The 20974-nt window shown below is 36.7% G+C and overlaps 1 protein-coding gene across 1 annotated transcript in view; it reads left to right on the forward strand.

The window, feature by feature from the left end:
* Positions 1–16082, forward strand: part of LOC104334502 (keratocan) — a 33432-nt gene extending 17350 nt beyond the window's left edge. Inside the window, exons 4-5 of the mRNA XM_009940146.2 lie at positions 7779–8671; positions 14104–16082. Coding sequence (XP_009938448.2) covers positions 7779–8671; positions 14104–14276 — 1066 coding nt within the window. The 3' untranslated portion in view covers positions 14277–16082. The remainder of the gene's footprint in view (positions 1–7778; positions 8672–14103) is intronic.
* Positions 16083–20974: the final 4892 nt, after the last annotated feature.

The following is a 20974-nucleotide window of genomic DNA, read 5'->3' on the forward strand; positions in this document are numbered from 1 at the left end:
GTGTTTCTATTGAAGATAATGATTTTACTGAAACATGCATAAGACTTCAGACCGAAGTACTGAAAGTCTTTAGAAATTTCATACATTATAACCCAATTTAATATAAGTTATCCTTAAGATAAACAAGGCCAAGTGCTGTCTTTCAAAATTCCTGTTTTCATCAACATTACGGTATCTCATTGTGTGTATCTGTGATCCATCTTAATCTGTATACTGGTTTCCAAACTCAATAGACAAATATTTCCTGAACTTCCTGTTTAGACTTCATCATTGCAACCATTTTGCTGCCAATAAAATAAACTGTAATAAATTCTCAAAATCATGTAAGAGGTTGCATTGAATTCAAGAAGAATTTGTGATTCTGTGTGTAAAAATGAGATGGTTTTATTCAGATTCCTAAGTTTGGGTAAGAAAAGTCATCCTCAGCAGCGTTTTCATTCCCTCCCTAGATTCAAAATGATGACAGTTATGTTGTTCTCAATGAAAACCACAGTCCTGAGGTGAAGTGTGTGCTATATATAGAATGAGGGAAAGAACTAGGCATTTATGTCTGGAATTCACAGCAGCCAACATGATGAGTGGGGAATCATCTGAGATATGAGTAGCCAATGCTGGAGCACAGCCCTGACTGTTAAGAGCCTCTGGAGCACTGCACAGTGCTTGGATAGGGATGGATGCATGAATTCTCCCTGGAGCTGGGTTCCAGAGCTGTCGTCAAAGAAAAAGGTGGTGTCAGTTGGCACCAAAGTGCTGTGTGTTGAGGACTTTTATCTATAGTGTAAAAAATTAGTTTCAACATGTTCCGTCTGAAAGGATAATGAGTGATGAGTATTCACAGTGAGTGAGATTCTAGATTCAAGTCAAGACTCTGGAAGAAAACCTGAGTGCTTTGGGAAATGCCAACTCTCAAAAATTATGACTAACATGACAGTTCAAAAAAAAAATCACACATTCTAATGCTTAATTCCAGTATTTGCCAAAGAGTATCCACATTAAAAATCAGACCAAAAAATATTACCATTAACAGAGAACAAAATAAGGGCTGAGTTTTCATATAGCTTATGCCATTTGGCTTTTCTTTTTAAACATTGAAAAAGCACCTGAACTTGAATTTCTCATCTGGAAGAATCACTAAAGCAGAGCTTTATTATAAGGGAACTAAAATATTTTTTTCATTACGTTGTGGGAGTACTCATTTATGAAACCCTTGTCATTTATTTTAGAGGACAGACCTATCTGTAAGTCTAAGCTTTTCAGAATTCATTATCTTATTATAGGAATCTAAATTGAAGACAAATTCAAAAATTTTTGTACTTTTTTAACAACAGAATAGAATAAGAGAACAAAAGTAATGCTAACACCTAATAGCTTGTTTTCACTATCTTTATGCTATCTTAGAATATTTAATCCATGATGGCTTACTTTTCAAAACTGCAGATCTACAGAATGGGCATCAGATGTCTAATTCATGTTTTACTTTACCATTAGTTGCCTGGAAAATATTAATCATCTAACTAGCCACATGTAGACCCAAGAACTCAATGTATGTGTGCAATTGATAAATGCATGTTTGATATTAAATTTAAGATACATTTAGTATATATGGTTGCACATCTAGCACATTAAACACTGGGTCCCTGGGTAGAATAGTTTTGTTTCAGTGTTGAAATTTTTGAAAGCATGAAAATAAATTAAGGTAAGAGATTGACAGCCATATTTACATAGTAGGTAAACTAAACCTAGCTAGCCAAGATAAATACCAGATCTTGGCATTGTGTCACAGAATCTTTATGGTGTCACTGTGGTAAAGAGCTCAAAATAGAGAGAGAAAGGGAACAGACAGCCAAAAAAATCCTTAACGAAGCATATTCAGGAGAGCACTGTATTTCCCTTAAAAGCTGAGCTATTTTCCATAGTCATTCTGTTCTGAAAAATGTTGCTCTGCAACTATCTCTTTAAGCTGAACTACTCGGTTTTCACTCTGGTTTTTACAAGGGAGTGAAGGTGTGCAGAAAGTGAACTGCTAGAAATTTACTTCTGGGTTTTAGAATAGGATCTCATCTTCTTAAATTGTATATATACAAGTGGGAAGGTGACATCTGCATTTCAGAAATTAAGCCAGCCCAACCATTTTCCACAGTTCCTTTAAATAATGTCTCCTGATCTAACCTAACAATTCCCCAGGTAAACTCCTTATACTTCAGCTGCCTGCATATGCACAGAAATGCCTACTTAAATAAGAGATGCAATTTCTCCCACTGAGAGGTCTAGGTAAGCAATTTTAGTCTTCTAGGAGAGGTGTAAGGCGCCTGCTCCTAAGTCTGTTTTGATTTTATTTCTCATTGGAATTATGTAGAATAAAATGCATCCGTAGCAGCAGCGTCTGGAACATCTGTGCTGGCCCCTTTGATCTATTTGCACTGTCCCTTGGGCTAACCTCAAGGCCTCACTCATCTGCTTTATTTTAGACTCTTTGGTCTTGCTGTCCTTTTGTGGCTTCATTTTAAAATCTGTAGCAGATATTATTAATTGGGATATATCACTGTCTGGTGATCAAAGAACTGGAAATAGAAGTTTTGTCTTTCTGACTCTGAGTAAAACTCAGAGCTTCCTACTCTATTTCAAGCAGCAATGCAAAAACAGAGAGAGATCACCACTATATTCAAATCTTCAGAAGTGAAAGAGGCAGATGGAACCCTTAGTAAATGTAAACATTTGCCTGAAGTGATCTGCACGGCTGTCTGGAGCTACCTGTAGAGTATATGGTGAAGGGTACATAAACTGGACTTACTTCTGCAGGTTTTGAAGGAATATCTTTTCTCTAGTCATCACGAGGGGAATTTAAGAGCATGTTTCAGATAAATTGGTTGTCTTTTGGAGCAAGACACCTAGCATTTTAGTAAAGTAGTACCCAAATTAGGCACAGTGCATTGCAGCCTTTGCTAAATGGAGAAGTCCACAGGGCTGGTAAATTAACTCTGCTTGCAGTATACTCCTGGGTTTGCTGGTGATGAACTATACACATGCTTGATGTTTAACAGACCTTGCTTTGTATTAAATCTGAGACATATGGCAGCCATTACTGAAAGCAAGAAATTTTTTCACCGTCAGCAACTTTGATGTTGAAACAGAACAACAGCTCTTGTCCATATCTCCTCCCAGTGGGTCTTTCTTAGTCTATCTTTTTAGCCTTTCCAGTCTTTCTCGAGCTTGTGGACTATTCGAGTCGCAAGCATGTACACCACTCTGCTCTAGGAGATACTACCACCTCCTGCTGTTGTTGGTGTTCCTCAGTGTTTGATTTTTTTTAATACAGATTCTCTTATTACATTGCTTAACAATGATGACGTGGATTGCCAGGAAGACATATGGAGCAAAAATTCTGTGATAGCTTGAGACATCTTCCTCAAACTAGAATACTCCCAGCAGTATATTTAAAAGGTCTCTAAAATTCACAGAGTGGGCATTCACAGTATTTTTACTGTAACAATTTTTGCACTTCCTTTTAGTGTCATGAAAATACCTTGCATACCGTTACCTTTTGGGACACTGTTCATGATCTCAGGAGCAGTTCATGTTTCACTGATATTTTTCTTTGATTGCTCAGCTTCACATGTTAAAAATTACTCCATTAACACAAAATTCTTAATCCTTTCTTACTGAAACTAAGGCTCTGGAAGGTGTCTCAAGTTGAATACTCAAAGCAAAATCCCTCACTAACCATTAGTCGTTTTTTAAAATCTTGGCCATGGTCTTTTATTAGTCTGTAAAATTTTATCACCATATATTGCACCCTGTAAATAATAAATGGTAACACCAGATGATGGAAGACAGAACAAAACAAATGCGTGATTGAGAATTTGTGTGTAATCGTGAAGGTTTCCTGGAAAGCAGGCCTCTTTGTAAAATCTGCTTGGGCACCCAAGCAATCACTTGCTCTTGCAGAGATCTTTCCCAGACTTTTGAGAATACATACACATTACTGAGAAAGTCTTAGTAAATTTTTTGCTGTTTTCTTCTCCAGGTGAAAAACCGCTTCTTTGAATTGGATGGCAGATGTGTTTTATAAGGATCAAATATCTGGCCTGCAAATCCACAAAGGGCAGACTGCAACGTGCCTCTCCCTTGTTGAACAGTAATTCATACATATAGGCCCACTGCCTGTCACAAGGTAAACAGCAAGTCCCTCTGCCAGTGACTTCTGTGATAACATCACGAACATCTGTGCGTGATTAGCAGGTTGAAGGGTAAATTCAGACCCCCATGAAGTGCAAGATAAATCAGTCTTTCTTTTTTTGTTAAATGTGCAACATCTGGCAACTTACATTTAAGTGTGTCACAACAGATATCTGCCACCAGGACTCACTATTTTAAACCCTTCAGTATAACATTGGTGAAGGTCTCGGCTTGTTCTTTAATGGTGGACAGACCTCAGCACCTCTGTAGCCTCTCTACACAGTCTGTGCAGATTTAGCACAAATGCAAACCAGTTTTACATTGCACTGCCTAGATTTCTCAAGAATCATAGATACACTTTTCATAGTGAAACCTCCTTAAATCATTCACAACTGAACACACAACTATTTTAACCTTCATACAGTGGTGCCCTCACCTCTCCCCAACTCTCTTCTCTGGAGTCCAGATGAAAAGCTTCTTCATCATTAATATGTGGTACCACATCTGCTGTGGGAGGACAAAGGAAAAGTTTTCAGGCCTAGTTTGTAAAGTGACACTTATAATGAAAGTGTTTATACATTACATCATTGTTATACTTTTGTGCTTATAATTAGTACTTCTGCTTAAAGCTAGACTCTTTATTTTTAGGTATAGATGTAAATTATTTTCATCTAGTTTAAGATTTTTAAATATACATCTTAGTATGCATGAAGGAATCAATTTTATACCTGGCTTATAAGAAAGCCCTAATAATCTTTAAGAAAAGTGTCTGGAGTTCTAGCAGAGTGAAACACTTAAGCACTTGTTTTATTTTTAAGTGCATACTTAAACCATGTAAAAATTACTGGTACTGAGGCTGTATTTTTTTTGCTAAATAAAAACCAAAGTAATAGAAACATATACTTATGAACAAAATCTTTTGATGTGTTTAACATTAGCCCTGCTGAAATCAGTGGAAGATACGCCTGTACTTAAGGGCTTCTTTCCTTCTTTTGATTACTTTTTTTTTTGTCTACTCTACTTCTATTCTTCTTTTGAGACATTCTTTGTTTAGGAAGGGAAGTACTAAACATTGTGAAATAAGCTGTTAGAAGTTTTATTATTAAAAAAGAGTAGGTAAAACTGAATTAAAATAATTATATAAATAAGTTTTGTAACTAATATAAACTCATAAAAGGTATCAGGATATGTTTTGTTTCCAGCATTTTCATTAGCTATTTCCTTGAAATATTTATGCCATTGTTCTGGCTTCGAACATAGATAGTTTTCCTGATACTAAGGTGTTACTTTACTTTTGGACTAAAAAAAATAATAAAAATCCTTCAAAATACTTAATGTGAGAAATACGTGTCTATGCCTTGGAGAGCAAGTTGGCTGGAAACAGTTTACTTTAGATCAATAATAAAATAAGATATTTAATTGGTGCCTTCATAATTAAAAACAGACGTCACTTCAGGAGACACTGGAGAATATGAAAAATTTGTAGAAATATATGTGAATATATCTCTGGACAAAAAGGAAAAGGCATGGCTTAATCCCTAAAGAAATGAAAACATGTTATTAAAACATTCCTAGCAAATGCTTTTGCTATCTTCTTCTCCTAATAGAGAATTATGTCTTTAAATGGCAGCATCTGCATTTGATAAAAATCAAATAAAATATTTCCGTACAAACAGATGGCACTGTTTTTAATTCTTTGTGGCCAGTTCAGGTATTATGAGAATGAATTATGATGTAAGCAAACTTTGCGTGCAAAGTATTTTTTGACAAAAATTTTGAATAAAGTTACACTTTGTGTTACCTGTTTTATCTCAGCCCGTTCCTCTCATCTGTTAAAACATAAAAATCAAATGCGTTCAGCTCTGTGGCTGCTTGATACTTAAGTCAGGATTTGCTGTCTTTTCCTGCCTAGGTGCTGAGGTGCCTTAGTTATTTTAGGGGTTAAAAGCTGTAGCCACTGATGCGTATATATTAGGCTGTATTCATAGAACACGGCTTGTAGCCTGCCTCAAACTATTACAGTCGAACAACAGTGACCAATAGAAAGAGAAGAAGATCCAAGAAAGCTGAGGTAAGCCCAAACTCTGAAGCAACGTCAAATTAGAAACAATAGCTAATAAGGTGTGCATGGTAATACATCTGGGAATACTAGCATGTACTTCAAGTTTTATATGCTATTAATTCTTAGGAGGACAGGAAGCAACACTGTGTTTAGCAGCCAAAGGCTGTGAATTTACAGTGATTTCTAACTGCCTTCAGATAGCTCCAGGAACTTGACTAACAAGGTAAATTATATTTCTGTTCTAAAATGTTATTAAGGTTATGAATACTTACATAGTGAGAAGGAGCCATTTCACTGTGTAAATTAGAGATGTTATTCTTTAGAAATATATTTTCGTTTTCTGGAATGCTTCCAGATAGGAGTTTCTGAGGCTGATAGATCTGTAGGATACAGTACTTGTTACTACTAATAACAATGCTGAAAATTATTAAATGATTACATATCATATGCAGCAACTTAAATGAGCTCTTAACCTTACTGGCGTATTAATCCTGGTGCATATGAAAGTTTACTTTTTGTTTAAATACTATTTTTTCCAAAACTAGCTTCCTAATTCTGACCAGAAATTTCAGCTATCAGTCTCTTGCTTCTGCTTTGCAAAATGTTGGCTAATCTTCATCAGAAACCAAGAAGGACAACAGAGTTTGTGGTTTCTGAAGCGCTGTTTTTGTGCTACACAAATATTTCCTGCTGGAGTAAATTATCATCGATGATTTTGTTCATCCTCTAGTGGTGGAAGAGGCTAAACAAAGCAAATAATTGACTAGGTAAAAGAGATACAAGATGCACGAGTGTATATGATATAATTTGGTTAGGACTCACACTTTGTGTAGTTATATCAGGTATTTGGTTTGGCTGTTTGCTTTAGAGAAGGAAATTCATAACTTTGGATATGAGAGAGTGAATGAGGGAGGGGAATGGATTGCTAAAACATACTGCCTCCACGCTTTTTAAGAACATGACCAACGAACAGCTGTTAAAACACTCTTTGATCTTTCGGTTTTCTGTGATGAGAAAAGACCATGGAAAATCTGATCCAGATGCCATTATAATTTAAGAGGGAGCAAAAAAGAAAAGAGGGTATTATTGACTTTAAAAGAAGGAACACTGAGTACAATAGTATTTCCATCATAAGAGTATTGATAGCTTTATTGAAGATGGTACATGATATAAACTAGTTTACGAGTTTGTAAAGGAAAATAAATAAATTTATAAGAAGCAGTGATTTAATGTCAGAAAAATGGTCTGTGTTTTCAGGTTCTTTGAAATGACGCTTGCATGAACATCAGTTAAACTGGTAGCCAATGTGAAGTCTAAGTTGAATCAGGAAAATGTTCTTCAACATATAGCATTGAATTGTTTATACCTCTTATATTACTGTTCCATTTTTCCCTAACATGCCACAAGTAATACCATAGAGGACAGAATTTTGCTGTTTATAAAGGAAATATTATTTTCTATATAATACTGCTTTGTTAAACTTGTATGCCATTAGAGAGTTCTGTTTAGAGACAGCTAATTGTTTTTTTCCCCTTCCAAGGCAAACAATGACTCTAAAAGTTTATACAAGCCTTTTACTCTTATTCTTGGTCAATTCTGTGTGGACTCGAACTGTGAGACAAGTTTATGATGAGCTGGATCCTGAGCATTGGTCTCACTACACTTTTGAGTGTCCCCGAGAGTGCTTTTGTCCTCCTAGTTTCCCCAATGCATTATACTGTGATAATAAAGGACTTAAAGAAATACCTGCCATCCCAGCAAGAATTTGGTACCTCTATCTTCAAAACAATCTAATTGAAACAGTTTCAGAGAAGCCTTTCGTGAATGCCACTCATCTGAGATGGATAAATCTGAACAAGAATAAGATTACCAACAGTGGAATTGAGAGTGGTGTGCTGAGCAAGCTGAAAAGACTGCTTTACTTATTCCTTGAAGACAACGAATTGGAAGAGGTGCCTGCGCCATTACCAGTGGGCCTGGAACAGCTAAGACTGGCTAGAAACAAAATCTCCAGAATCCCAGATGGTGTCTTCAGCAACTTGGAAAATCTTACTATGTTAGATCTGCACCAGAACAGTTTGTTGGACAGCGCTCTTCAAAGTGACACGTTCCAAGGACTCAACAATCTTATGCAACTCAACATAGCAAAAAATTCACTCAAGAAAATGCCTTTAAGCATTCCAGCTAACACACTGCAGCTGTTTTTGGACAACAACTCCATAGAAGTGATACCAGAAAACTACTTCAGTGCAATACCCAAAGTGACTTTCCTTAGGCTGAACTACAATAAATTATCTGATGAAGGTATTCCCTCAAATGGGTTTAATGTTTCATCTATTCTAGACCTACAGCTGTCTCACAACCAGCTCACTAAAATTCCACCGATCAATGCTCATCTCGAGCACCTTCACCTTGACCACAACAGAATCAAAAGTAAGTGTGTGTTGTCAGTGTGGGATCCCAACAACATCTAATTATTTTTCAACATCTACTTAAGTATAAAAAACGCTCTTTGAAATAAAGAGATTGAAAATGTGCTCTAGATTATAGGGAGATGAGCAAGAGGACCTACTACAGGTCAGTTTTCAAGTCTAAAATATGACAACCAAATAAGTGCATGGAAGTAATATCACATGTCAAAACTTTTCATATAGATACATTAAATAACTTTGCAAGAAGATCAGAAATATGAGTTGATTAAGGAGTATTTGTGCATTCACATTTTGCTATATACATGCCAGTAACCATCTTGTGGGAACAAATGAAGTTTCCTACAGAAAGGCTAGGAATAAATAAGCAAGAAAAAACAGTTAAAAAGTGAGTGCAAAAAATTAGGATATTCAAACCACATTTGTATGATTCTTAGCTTTTCATAGTTCCCGGTCCCCTTAGGGACTTCTCAACTGAGAGGATTGCCACATGCTCTGTTCTTCTGAGTATCTCTCTGTCCACCTAAATTATGTAGTGGGAGCTTAATATGAGGTACTCTTAATACAGAATAAAATGTTGACTGTAGTCAACAAATTCTCTTTTGAATATGACTAATTAGAATGTGGATATTGAATATTTCAGGCTTGAATATTCTCCCCATCTTGATTACAGCACACAAAATGCTCCCATTTGGGTTTAGTCTTCATGACAAATTTTTCACCGACTTTAGAGAAGCTTTGACCTACTAAGGTTTATGCCCTCAAATGTCTTCCAAGATTTTCCACTTTGTATAAATGAGACAAGGTTTTGCACTCAAGGCAATAGAAGCTTGTTGTCATGTCATAGTTCTGCTTATAGTGCTGCTCTCAGATTCATCCAGGCACAGCAGGGATACAGTGGTTAGGGTCACTGGGTAAAGTATCTGCTCAGTAAGTTCCTCAGACCTTCAATCCTTTGTTTAATGACAAAATCAAAAACCAAAGTGATGACTTTCTATCTATCACTGCATTCTCTACAGTGCAATGTCTACATATGTCTTCCTGTTGTGGTGATTTAGTTGAATAAATGGTTCCTTACTTCCGTATTGTGTCACTGTAGTTCACAAATATACTAAATATAATGGTTTGGCTTCCGTATGAAACAAGGACATATCAAAGGAAGATACTTATTAATAATTCAAGCTAATTCTCTGCATTTTGCAAAACAAATGTATGACACCTTGCAAGGAAAAATCAATTTTGTACAACTGGCACATATTTAAGTGGCTCGTGAGGAGTCTAACTGTAAATTAGAGTTAGGGCTTATGGCATACTGTGTTACCGAACATATTTTATTGCCCCCAGGTTACAAAGGGATTTATTTAAACTGCTGCACTGCAGGCCCTCAGGAGCAGACTTTATCTCCTGTTGCTTTAAGAGGACACAAACTGAAATCATTGGAATGCAACCTTTCCAGTTTAAGAATTGTTTTGTGTCTAGGTAGAAAATGAGTATTTAAAGAGCTGCCCGATTATCTTCCTTTCCTAAATAAGTTTATAAAAGGTTAAAACCATGAAAACTGATCTGTGTAGTATCTGCAAATTCAAGTCCCATCTTCCAATGGCGCATGGGTACCCATGAGCCTAAATCACAATGATTTTCCACAAACCTTATATTCCTTAGTGCTTTTCTCACTTTTCAAACATCATGACTAACTTCAGCGCAACGCTGCTCTTGATTTAACAAAAGACAAAGGTTTTCTTCTTAGAAACTACATGTAAAGTACTGAAATTATTATTAAAAAAGGCAACATGACACCTCAAATGAAATACAGATATTACGTAATGCACATTCTACTACATAGTATAATTGTTCAAGAGGTAAGGGATAATGACATAGTCTCCATGAGACGTTGCTCTAATATCTGACATCTCAAAGGGCCTTTAGGACTGCAAACAAGGAAATGTAATTCCACCATGCAGGAATAATAAGATATGGCATTAATTCTGTAGATTGTTTTTGTCTTCTTAAACCCGGGAAGCTGATGGTCAGTCATCACTCTAAGGTAACAAATGCAAAGGATTTGAAAGAAAAATAACTGTAAAAGCCTGGATCTTGCTTCTCTACAAGAGTCCTCCTGAAAGTTTACTTTTACATGTGCAGTACAAGCCCTTATTATAGTATTAAATCTCAAATAACTCTGCACGCCTGCCAATTGCTGCTTTGTTTTCACTTGGTGGTTCACAGTTACGCTGCTGGCATTGCAAGAGCTCAGACATCAAAATTTCTATGTAAATATTATTTGCCTAACTTTTATTGTATGCTATTGTATAACATCAGGCCTTATTTCTCCAGAGTTAATTTGTGAAGATATAAGGTGATATCCTGAAGCCCAGTGAAGTCAGTGAGAGCCTTAACACTGATGTCAGTGGAACCAGGATTTTTCCTGCAGTTGCTTTCCCAAGGATCTCAATGCACAGAGGGAAAAAAATGTACTTCAAAGTTAGAAGCAAAATAAACACAAACCCAAAACTAATTATGGCTCCACCAGCTACACACCACACCTGTTCCAAGGAATTTTAAAACATGCATGTTTACATAATTACTTATGACATACACATGCAAGGCTGTGGGGAGATGCCAAATGATGGAAAAGGGAGTGCTGGAGGAAGCAAAAAGAGAAGGCATGAAACAATGATGCAGTGAGTGAGCAAGGGGAAGCAGGTGGTATTACAATGCTATCAAAGCAGCGATAAAAGGGAGATAACAGTAAGTTCCCCTAGAGGAATGTCATCAGATTGGGATAGCTCCTCTGAGCTAATATTATTCCATGTGTAGAGGAACAGAGAAGTCCTTGCACCAAGTAGTAATTCCAGTGTATGAGAATCCTTTATAGGTTATTTGGAAAGAAATTGTTGAAGTTACAGATCCTGACTTGTTATGAGGCCCCTGCACTATAACTGGCACTGGCTTCTTTGCTGGAAGAGCCCAGAAAGGTACAGATTTCCAGGCTGATCTATGACTGCTGCAGTTAAATATTCTGTGAAAAAGGGAACAGGAGTCCAACTGTTCGATTTGGACCACAGTGGGTGCAGCTAGAGGCTACAAGAATAGAACAGAAATACCCTCAAATTCATATATGTCAGAATACATCTATCTCTGAGATCAACTTACTTTCTAAAGGTTTCTAAATCATGAGTTTTGCTGGAAAAGAAACAAGATTTCCTCTGGCTCTTCAGCAGACATAAAGTATTGGTCAGTAATGAGGACCTCTTCTGCAGTTTTCCCCTGCAGCAGCTCCAGAGTCTAATTTTTAAATATTGCACCCCTTAACAATACTGTTGACAATAGGTGGGATTCATCTTGTTTGAATTAGCCATCCTAGATTTTGGTGTCTAGTTTGGGTTAGTCATACAGACCACCTACTCAATTAATGGAAAGAGATGCACAATTGCAGAGGAAAAATCATCCCATCTTAAGGAGCTGTGAATGACTTTTTGGAAGTGTTCTTCTCTCTCCAGAGTTTATAAACAGAACGTAAATTGTTTATGTAGACTGACACTTACCATCTACGTGGATCAGTCTAGGTAGGGTGACACGTACCCGTGTAGATGTATTGCCATGTCCTTCCTGCTTAATCAAAATTCATCAGTATACTTGCGAACAGGACTGCAAAAGAAAAGGAGAGAGGGCGCCTTTTAGTCCTCTGATAGTTTGAGTAGGATTTACTGTTCATGGGAAGAGAACAATAAAAAAACCAAACCACTTCATACCACACAACATTAGGAAATCACTTCTTCATAGGTGGCCTGTGGTTAGATAACTGCTGCCTCACTTTAAGGATGAAGTAATTAGCCCAGTGAAGACTAGTGCAGTGGGATAGTTTCCAGGTCAGAGAACACAGAGATTTAGAAAACACGTGAAGTCGTCTTGTCTCCTAAAGACAATAGTGCTCTTTGAAATCCTATATGGGCTGAGAAGGCAGATATTTTTTGCTACACAATGTTGATTCACTTGTAAAACTTTCAATAACTGCTTTCATAATGAAACCTCACTCTTAAGCTTCCTACTTCATAGCTTCACACATAAAAGTAAGTTGTAGCTTGTTTTATTCAAGAATATCAAACGCTTTACAAACATTAGTAAAATTGCACAGCATAGGCAAAGATGTTTTGACATCATGAATAAGATAGAAATTTTAGGCTTTGGCCAACTGGATGCATTTATCTAGTTCCTATGACAAAGATAAAGTCCATTTCCAAGATGCTGCAAACATCTGGGCATTTTTTTGAGTGGGTTTCTTTTTCTTTTGCGAATAAAAAAAACCTGGGGTTTTTTTTCATCATAATGTGAAACCAGTTTGGGGGATTGGAATCAAAAAATGTGTGCACATAATCATTGCTAAATATAAAGTGAGAAAAATTTTGGCAGAAAGCTTTTCTTTTCCTATTTCTGGGCTGCTCAAAAAAAAAATGTTGTATACACATTCTCCATTCAACCACTTTTTGCAGGTGCTCTTGGGCCAACAAGATCCTTAAGCAGCCAGAACAATCACTAAACACCATAATTTGGTCAAAGGAACTATACATCTTTCATAAACAAACACCACTTCAGTGTTTTCAAGAATAAGGCTAGTTTGAGGCTGAAATAGGTCATCAGCAGCCTCACTGTTCAACATCTGAAGACAAGATATGAAAAGCATTTTAGTCAAGTGATAATGCAGAGGTAGTTTAGGGGAGACAATGTCAAGAATCCATTCTATTCTACTCTTATGAAAATGGGTAATGATTAAAAAGCAGTTTGAAATTGTATCTGAACTGAAACAAGCTATGTGTGATTTATAAAGAATTTTAAGGTCTTTCTGGCTTTCAGATTAGGAAGAAAAATATCCCATTGCGCAAGTTGCATTCTTGCAGTTCAAACAAACTGTACTAAAGTATTTGAAAAAACAGGAAAGTACAGATATTAAAAGCTGCAGACACTGTACTAAAAGCTCCTCAGATTCAATACTGTTACTATTTTGAATTCAAGATCTTCACTAGGGTATATTATCAATTAACGTACTGTCATTGCAGTAAAATGTTCAAAAATCCCTCAGCATTAACCTTGTTATGCTATCTCTGAGGGCAAAGAGCTATTTCTCCATGAATACTTACCCAGCATTTGTCTCAATTAGCTCCTCTCTGTGAAAGATAAAATTATGCATCTAGTGGCCCTTATTCATAATTGCAGCACATTAAATATCTCATTCACTGATCTAGACTACATTATGTTAAGATGCTTTTTTGCTTGAACAAAATAGCAGCTAATTGTTGATTTGGCATTTTCCTTCTCTGATAAAAGCAAGTCTACCACACAAAAATCAGTGGAATCCTGTTATATTGGTTTTCTAAATGAATTTTGTCTTCATGATCCTTGCCCATGGAAACTACCTAACATGTTGATCTACATTTTCAGGTGTCAATGGTACTCAAATATGCCCAGTCTCAATGGCTGTAGCAGAAGACTACAGTTTCTACAGCAACCTCCCTCGCCTCCGCTACCTTCGCCTGGATGGAAATGAAATTCAACCTCCAATCCCATTGGACATCATGATATGTTTCCGGCTACTTCAAGCTGTTGTGATATAAAGATACCACAGTGTCACTCTTGTGCTGTGAGAAGGCTAAGACACAAGTTTTGCTGGAATGAAACTTGTTCAAACTCACAAATCAAGAAGTAACAGCTTTGTCTTGACTTTAATTTTTTCTTTGCTTGTATCTTTTCTACAGCTGAAAAGATTGCTCTTCTTTCAGAAGAGATTATGGATGGACACGAAACGTGTGCTTAACACTTTACCTAAGAATTCCTAATGCAAATATATTGAAAAGCGTTTGTGTATGATCCCATACATTCCAAAGCAATTTCTTGCCTACTCCATCTTTCTTGTCAAATGCTACGATGTCTATTTCTGTTAACATCATTGTTACAGACAAATTATAGACCTTATTTTGTTACATAGTAACTAACTCAATGATTTTGGGTCCACTTGGCTAAATACATATGGTAGAAAAATCATGAGTTTTGTGACTTGCTAGTTATCATAACTACCCTACTGTCTTTTATAAGATAGTGAGTAACAGTGAAAAACCGCTTAACAGGTAAACAACTCATAAATTGCTGTCATCCCTTGAAGATTTATACTTTTTGAGCTCAGGGCCCAAATCAATATACTGCATATATATTGTTGTATGGATTCATTCAGTGTATGATTTCAGAATTGGAATACATTGATCCAACTCAAACCCAGGGACAAGGGAACATCAGATGAAATCTTGGTCTATCAAAGTGCCAATTTTCTGCTCTTTCATTCTTCAGTATTCTTTTTCCAGTTTTGACAGGATTCATTTCTGTAGATTTGGGATAGTCATTGAATATTTGGTTCATTTTAGTCTCTATAGAGATAAAACCAAGAACAGTAGTGGTTACATATTTTATAGACTAGGTACTTCACTAAAAATCTAATGGCTAGTTAATATAATGGTGATAGACAGAAAATCAAGAGATACATATCCCCCCCCAACTATTTACTTAACTAGTCAAATATTTGCATAGCAAATGTATCAGTTTAAGCAAAGACAATAAACTCAGAGTAGTATTCGGCTATCTGCTGACTCATATACATGCACATAGTAACACTGGATTTTAGGGAAGTCCAGGTATTTAGAATACAGCACATTCACATTTTCCTAACAAGGGAGATATCAGCAGACATCTTTTTATGAAAACTGATGGGGTTTTTTTTCTATTTTTGTAAGACAATATTTCAATACACATCTTGAATATTAGATTCAACTATTCACAGCGAGAGTAAGAAATTTTCATTTCTGATAGTCAACACAACAGACTATCTGGCTGTCTTATTGTTTTCCTCTTCTTGTATTTGTAGATAGAAGCAATTAGTTGCTCTTTGATGGCTTGCATCTATTTCTAACATTTTAAGACTGGCCTCAGTAACAAGCATTTAAAGACTATGCACTTGGTATCATTTTTTCTTTGAAGATTAAGCATTTTCTTAAAACTAGATTTTTAAAAGGGTTGAGATCTGCAATTTCTAACATTCAATCTCTTTTCATCCGAAAATCAGGCCTTATTCTGTTTCAGTGTGCTTGCGGAATTAACCCAGTATAGAAACTCAGCATAGAAATAACCCATTCAGAAAACCTGTCACAAAAGTATACAATTTTGCAGTTCTTTTTGTGTGATTGTTAAGAAACTCTTGCCATTCTAGCAAAATATTCTCTGTATATCTGTGTTCACTCTATATGAAAAAAAAGATTTTAAAAGTCTCTACGGTATGTATGCATGTTTACCTATGTTCTTTACTCAGTAATAGCACAGTAATTTATTTTTTTAAAAAAAAAAGTGACAATACTACTATTTAAATTATAACAATGATTAAGTGCTTGTATTTGGAAATTAATTTCTACTTTAAACCCAGAACAAGTATACATACTCCAAAGTGAATATTCACAAGCATACATACACATTATTACCATTATTTACAGTGCTAATTTATCATAAAGTGTCTTGAATTTCCAAAAACTATGACCCTTTCAGGCACTGTATAGATATTAAAGCAGAAAAGACTAACCCAAAGAGATTTCAAGCTTATATATGAGAAGAGATGCTATGTAAAATCATATAAGGACACTGGAGCACCAAGGTACTGAATTTTCTTGATATTATGTGACAAAATCAGGGGCGTGTAGTCTGTTGAAATCCTTTTTAACAGTTCTTTTCCACCAGCTGGCCTGATATTAATGGATTTTTCCAATCTACTGTAGGGTGGAAAGCCTTATAAATTAGATCTTCAAAGGTCAACACTGTCTTATGGAACAATCGTTGGACACATGCAGATCGATGCTCAAGACTTGTCCCTGTCAAATCCCAGTTAATCTGAGTGAAGACAAAAACTCATGATACGTCCTCGGACAAACTTTTATTGGGTGAAGAGCTGCTGCTGCCAAGTGCTCTGTGTTCTACACCTTTAATGCAATCCACTGACTCCACATCTAGGAACTTTTTAATAAAAAGAAAATACTAACTATACTCATTTAGTCTAATTTGTCTCATCTTGATTCCCTGTCTCAGAACCAGCAGTATGAAGTAGAATGAAAAATAATTATGTTACTGCGGTGACCTTCACAAGCTAAATCAACTCTGGCTGGGAGTTGAGCAGCTGTACTGCATGCAATGTCTCTATTGGCAGCAGTCTTAAAGTTCTTAAATATTCTGGGAAACATGGTGAAACTTTTCCCTGGGTTACAATAGCTGGCTTAAATTGCATTATTGTGCAGAACTAAACAATGTAGGCTTTCAGCCACACCTCATCCAATCCATTCGTTATGCCAGAAGACTATAAAAGAAAATGTAAAACACAATGTATGATGTCCTCTTCCCTATGAACGGGATTCCTAAATCAATGCAAAAAGCATCACTGTGCTTAAAAGTTTGGCATTAATTCTTTCTAATCCAAGATTGGTCTAAGACTCACCACTAATATTTCCTGGTTCAGAAAAAACTACAATCTATTCCACTGCAAGGAGGGAGGAAAAGACCTCTCAGCTGTCCTGTCTGAGCCCACAGCTGCATTAATAAAGCCAACATTTGTTTCACTTCATTGTCAGAGCACATCGTGAACAGTTTTGAATGGAATACCATGTACAGAAACAAACACTTTTACAAGAATGCGAAGTTGAGTACAAAGCACCTCACCTTAAGCACACTGCAGTTGTGGTCAATTGTTAACCAAACCACAGGCACCTAGTGCTTTTCCAGAAATGCAGATTACTTATAAGTTACTTTAGAAATTATGATAGTTAACATAAATGTGCTGTCACCTCAGCCCAGGGTACAGACAGTTGCTCTGTAAAGAAAAGCATTAAAGCAAAATGAGAGGCTCAAGAACTGAGAAATACCCAGACCTTTCTGACATGTCTGCCAGCTTGATTGGAGGCTGGATGCTGGATCTATCAAAAGACTGTGTGGTTTTAGAACACAGTTAGCTCTGCAGGAAGAAAGGTCCTTTATAGCCTGCTGCCAGCATAGTTAAAAATTCAGCCATATGCCTGAATCTCCCTGATCCATACTCTTCTCTGGCATTTTCTGTTTCTTTTGAAATATTCCAAACAATTTGCTACAACTTTCTTCTTCGACACTTTTAATGAAAAATACCATTACAACGATCTGCAGAGATGCCAGCGACCACAGCAGCTTGCACGACACTTCAGGGAAAAAACACAAAGAGGTAAAAATTTGGAAGAGAACTAGAAAGCCAATTTGCATGTTCATAATTACTAACTCCAACATATACACTGCAGGGATTTTCATTCACCCATGCTGCACATTTATGGTTTCCAATGTTTACCACAAATACTCGCTGTCATTTTTCTAGCCTAGAAAAATTATTTGCTGATATTATATTGCAGCTACTTTTGTTATCTATCTAGAATTAGATTACTGTAACACCTGTGTTGGTTATTGAATATCCCCCTAATAATATCCCAGTAAGCTAATATCCCAATTCTGCCGTGTGCAGCAGAGAATCTTTGACATTGTTGAAGCCAGCAAGTAAACATCCTCCTCTTGACTGAAAGTCTCCCCCATAATTGCATTTTTTCCCCAGATTTGATTACCCACTTAAACAAAAAGGGTAGTTCTACAAGGCACCACACTGTCTGTGTAATGATACTCAGGAGCAGTACTAACAACTTCAGGTCAAGCGCATGAAGCAATATGCATTATTTCCATCATGTTCTGCCTTAGCTAATTTACCTTCTTCCCTATTAGTAGAGGTAATATTGCTTCTGAGTCCTGTGCTTGCTCTGTCAGTGCTAGTTCAAACAAACCTATACTGTAATGAATTTGATTCCTTTCTCAACACAGTTGTTTCTTACACACCATGCACTGTTGCCAACAGCCTGGGTATTCTTTTTACTGTTTTTGTCTTGGTTGCTGTAGTGTATGCATTTGACCCATCTATCTGCCTATCAGCTTGATTTAGTTTTGTTTCTGCAGTCTCTTTTAGTTTAAGCATGTTTATGCACCCTGCGCTGTTCTGATTTCTTCTATTCCCTGGCAGTTCAGCTGAGCCTGGGTTTCTCTAGGGGAAGCGCCGTCCGGGCTGCCGCACATGCACTGCAGCAGAACAGCGTGCCCCACTGCCCACAGCATTCACACCTCCTCCCATGCACATGTGAAGACCCAGGCTGAGGCTGTCATGTAGGTTGGGTGTATCTGGAAATTGCTTTTTCCAGGCTTCCTCTCACTGCCCCCAGCCTTTTTTGTAGGACAAATAGTGAAGAAATTGGAATTACATCTTCCACAAACAAAAGCTGTTCCTAATGAGGGGCTGGGGCAACAAAAGGTACATGTGGAATCCACAGATCTCAGTGAAGCTAGGCTTTTTCATTAAATCCTTTATTCATTAAAATGCTCGATCACAATTTTTATGAATTGTTGGTGAATTCAGAAAAAATATGCAAATACTTTAAGTCATGGGGAAGAAAAAAAATATTAAAACAGTGCTCATACTTCTTATTTAATAATCCTGTTGCTAAGATATCTATCATGTAACATGATATGCCCTTCTCCAGGTAATAAAACCGCAGAATTTGTCTGAAATCATACTCCTACTACTAGGAAGCTTATTTCAAGGAGGGTAATCTCCTTGTGATGCTCTGCTTTGTTACAAGACTTGAAATAATCCACCAATTCTCTGTCTTGGCAGTGAGGAGAGCCTTCATGGCATTATAGGATCTAGGCTCAAATCCTTGTGTGAATCAAAAGCAGAGTGAATTTTGAGTGTAGATTTTTTTTCTCTGAAGAGGCTCTTTTGGGAATCAAGCTAGAGGTTCACTCTGTTTCGTGAATCATAAGATTTGTTTGTTTTAATGACTGGAACTACTTCAGATGACAAAGACTGATAGCAACCCTTCCCAACACTGCTTAGCAGCAGAATAGACAGGAGTTATGCCTAAAATGTCTTCTCTGAGAAAGCTGCCAGGCACAGAACCCTCAAAATCTATGCCTCTGAATTACTGGCCAAAAGGGGAAGTGAAAGATCTTGGTGAAGATTTTCTCTGAAGGTCATTGGGGTTTGGATCTTTTAAAAAGCTAATCATTCATGTGTTTGTTTTGGTTTGTTATAAGTTCTTCAACATTCAGTTTAAAATGTAACATGTAAATACAATGTGAAGTTTATTTTCTATTTCAATAAGAAAACAAATGAAAATAAATAATTCTTAGTCAAGTAAACATAAAAATTTTTATATTGGTCTGATCATCAAACAAACAGAAAAAAAAACTTTCTGTTCTTGACCCAAGATTTCCATGCTTTACTTTCTTCCTCCATTGTTCTTTTTTACTTTTGCATTTTCTCTGGGATCACGTAACAGAATTATCAGATATAAAGAACATTGAGAATTATTTCAGCTGCAATATTATGTGTGCTTCTTATTCTCCTCAAAGCATTACTAATACTTGTGCTTGTGTTTTCCTGCTTTTGTGAACTCTGCATACAGGCCTCTTTTCCTGTGCTGTTTCAATCACAATTGTCAATACTTGTGCAAGATGCCTGTTCAGGAAATACAGTGCTCCCAGGGATTCAAGGATTTCTGTGATACCTGCTTTCCTCATGCTTAGACATCCACTGCCTACCTCCTGAAGCTCTCATGGGACTTATTCCTGGTGGTTTAATACTATCTTGGTACTGGGATTTTTACCAGTGTTGGTACTGTGAAGGATGAAGCAGGATAAGTCTCATTACACGGGCCATCTGTGCTGATGCACCTTGTGTCTGAGAAGATGAAGCAGGTGACTAGCAGCTCAGCATTATGAAGAGGTTGAATTGAGTGGTAGGAATCAAGGCAAGAAAGGTTCAACAGCTAACTGAAGTCTGTTTTATCACAAATACACAGAGCAGAAAATTATCCCGCACAAGACACAGATGCACATGTAATTGTGGCAAACTTTCAGACTTACAAGTAGGTGCACCTACTTGTATAGGTGGCAAACACAGAAAGAGGCAACAATTAGTTCTGTCTGCCTGAGGATCAATAATGATGAAAAAAATGAAAACCAATAGTTTTTTAATTTGTTTTCAAGCTCTAGAAGCTTGGAGGATCCTAATACTGATTGAAGTCCAAAAACCCACCTGACACATTCCACTTGGCACATTAGACCCCTATAACACTTCCATCAAATTTAGAAAAAAAAACCCCTAAATCTTTGGTATATCAGCTGTGCTTTCTGTCAGAGGTTATATAGAACATATGCTCCCTGAAAT

Source organism: Opisthocomus hoazin, chromosome 8 (assembly GCF_030867145.1).
Source record: "Opisthocomus hoazin isolate bOpiHoa1 chromosome 8, bOpiHoa1.hap1, whole genome shotgun sequence".
In the NCBI taxonomy this organism is placed as follows: domain Eukaryota; kingdom Metazoa; phylum Chordata; class Aves; order Opisthocomiformes; family Opisthocomidae; genus Opisthocomus; species Opisthocomus hoazin.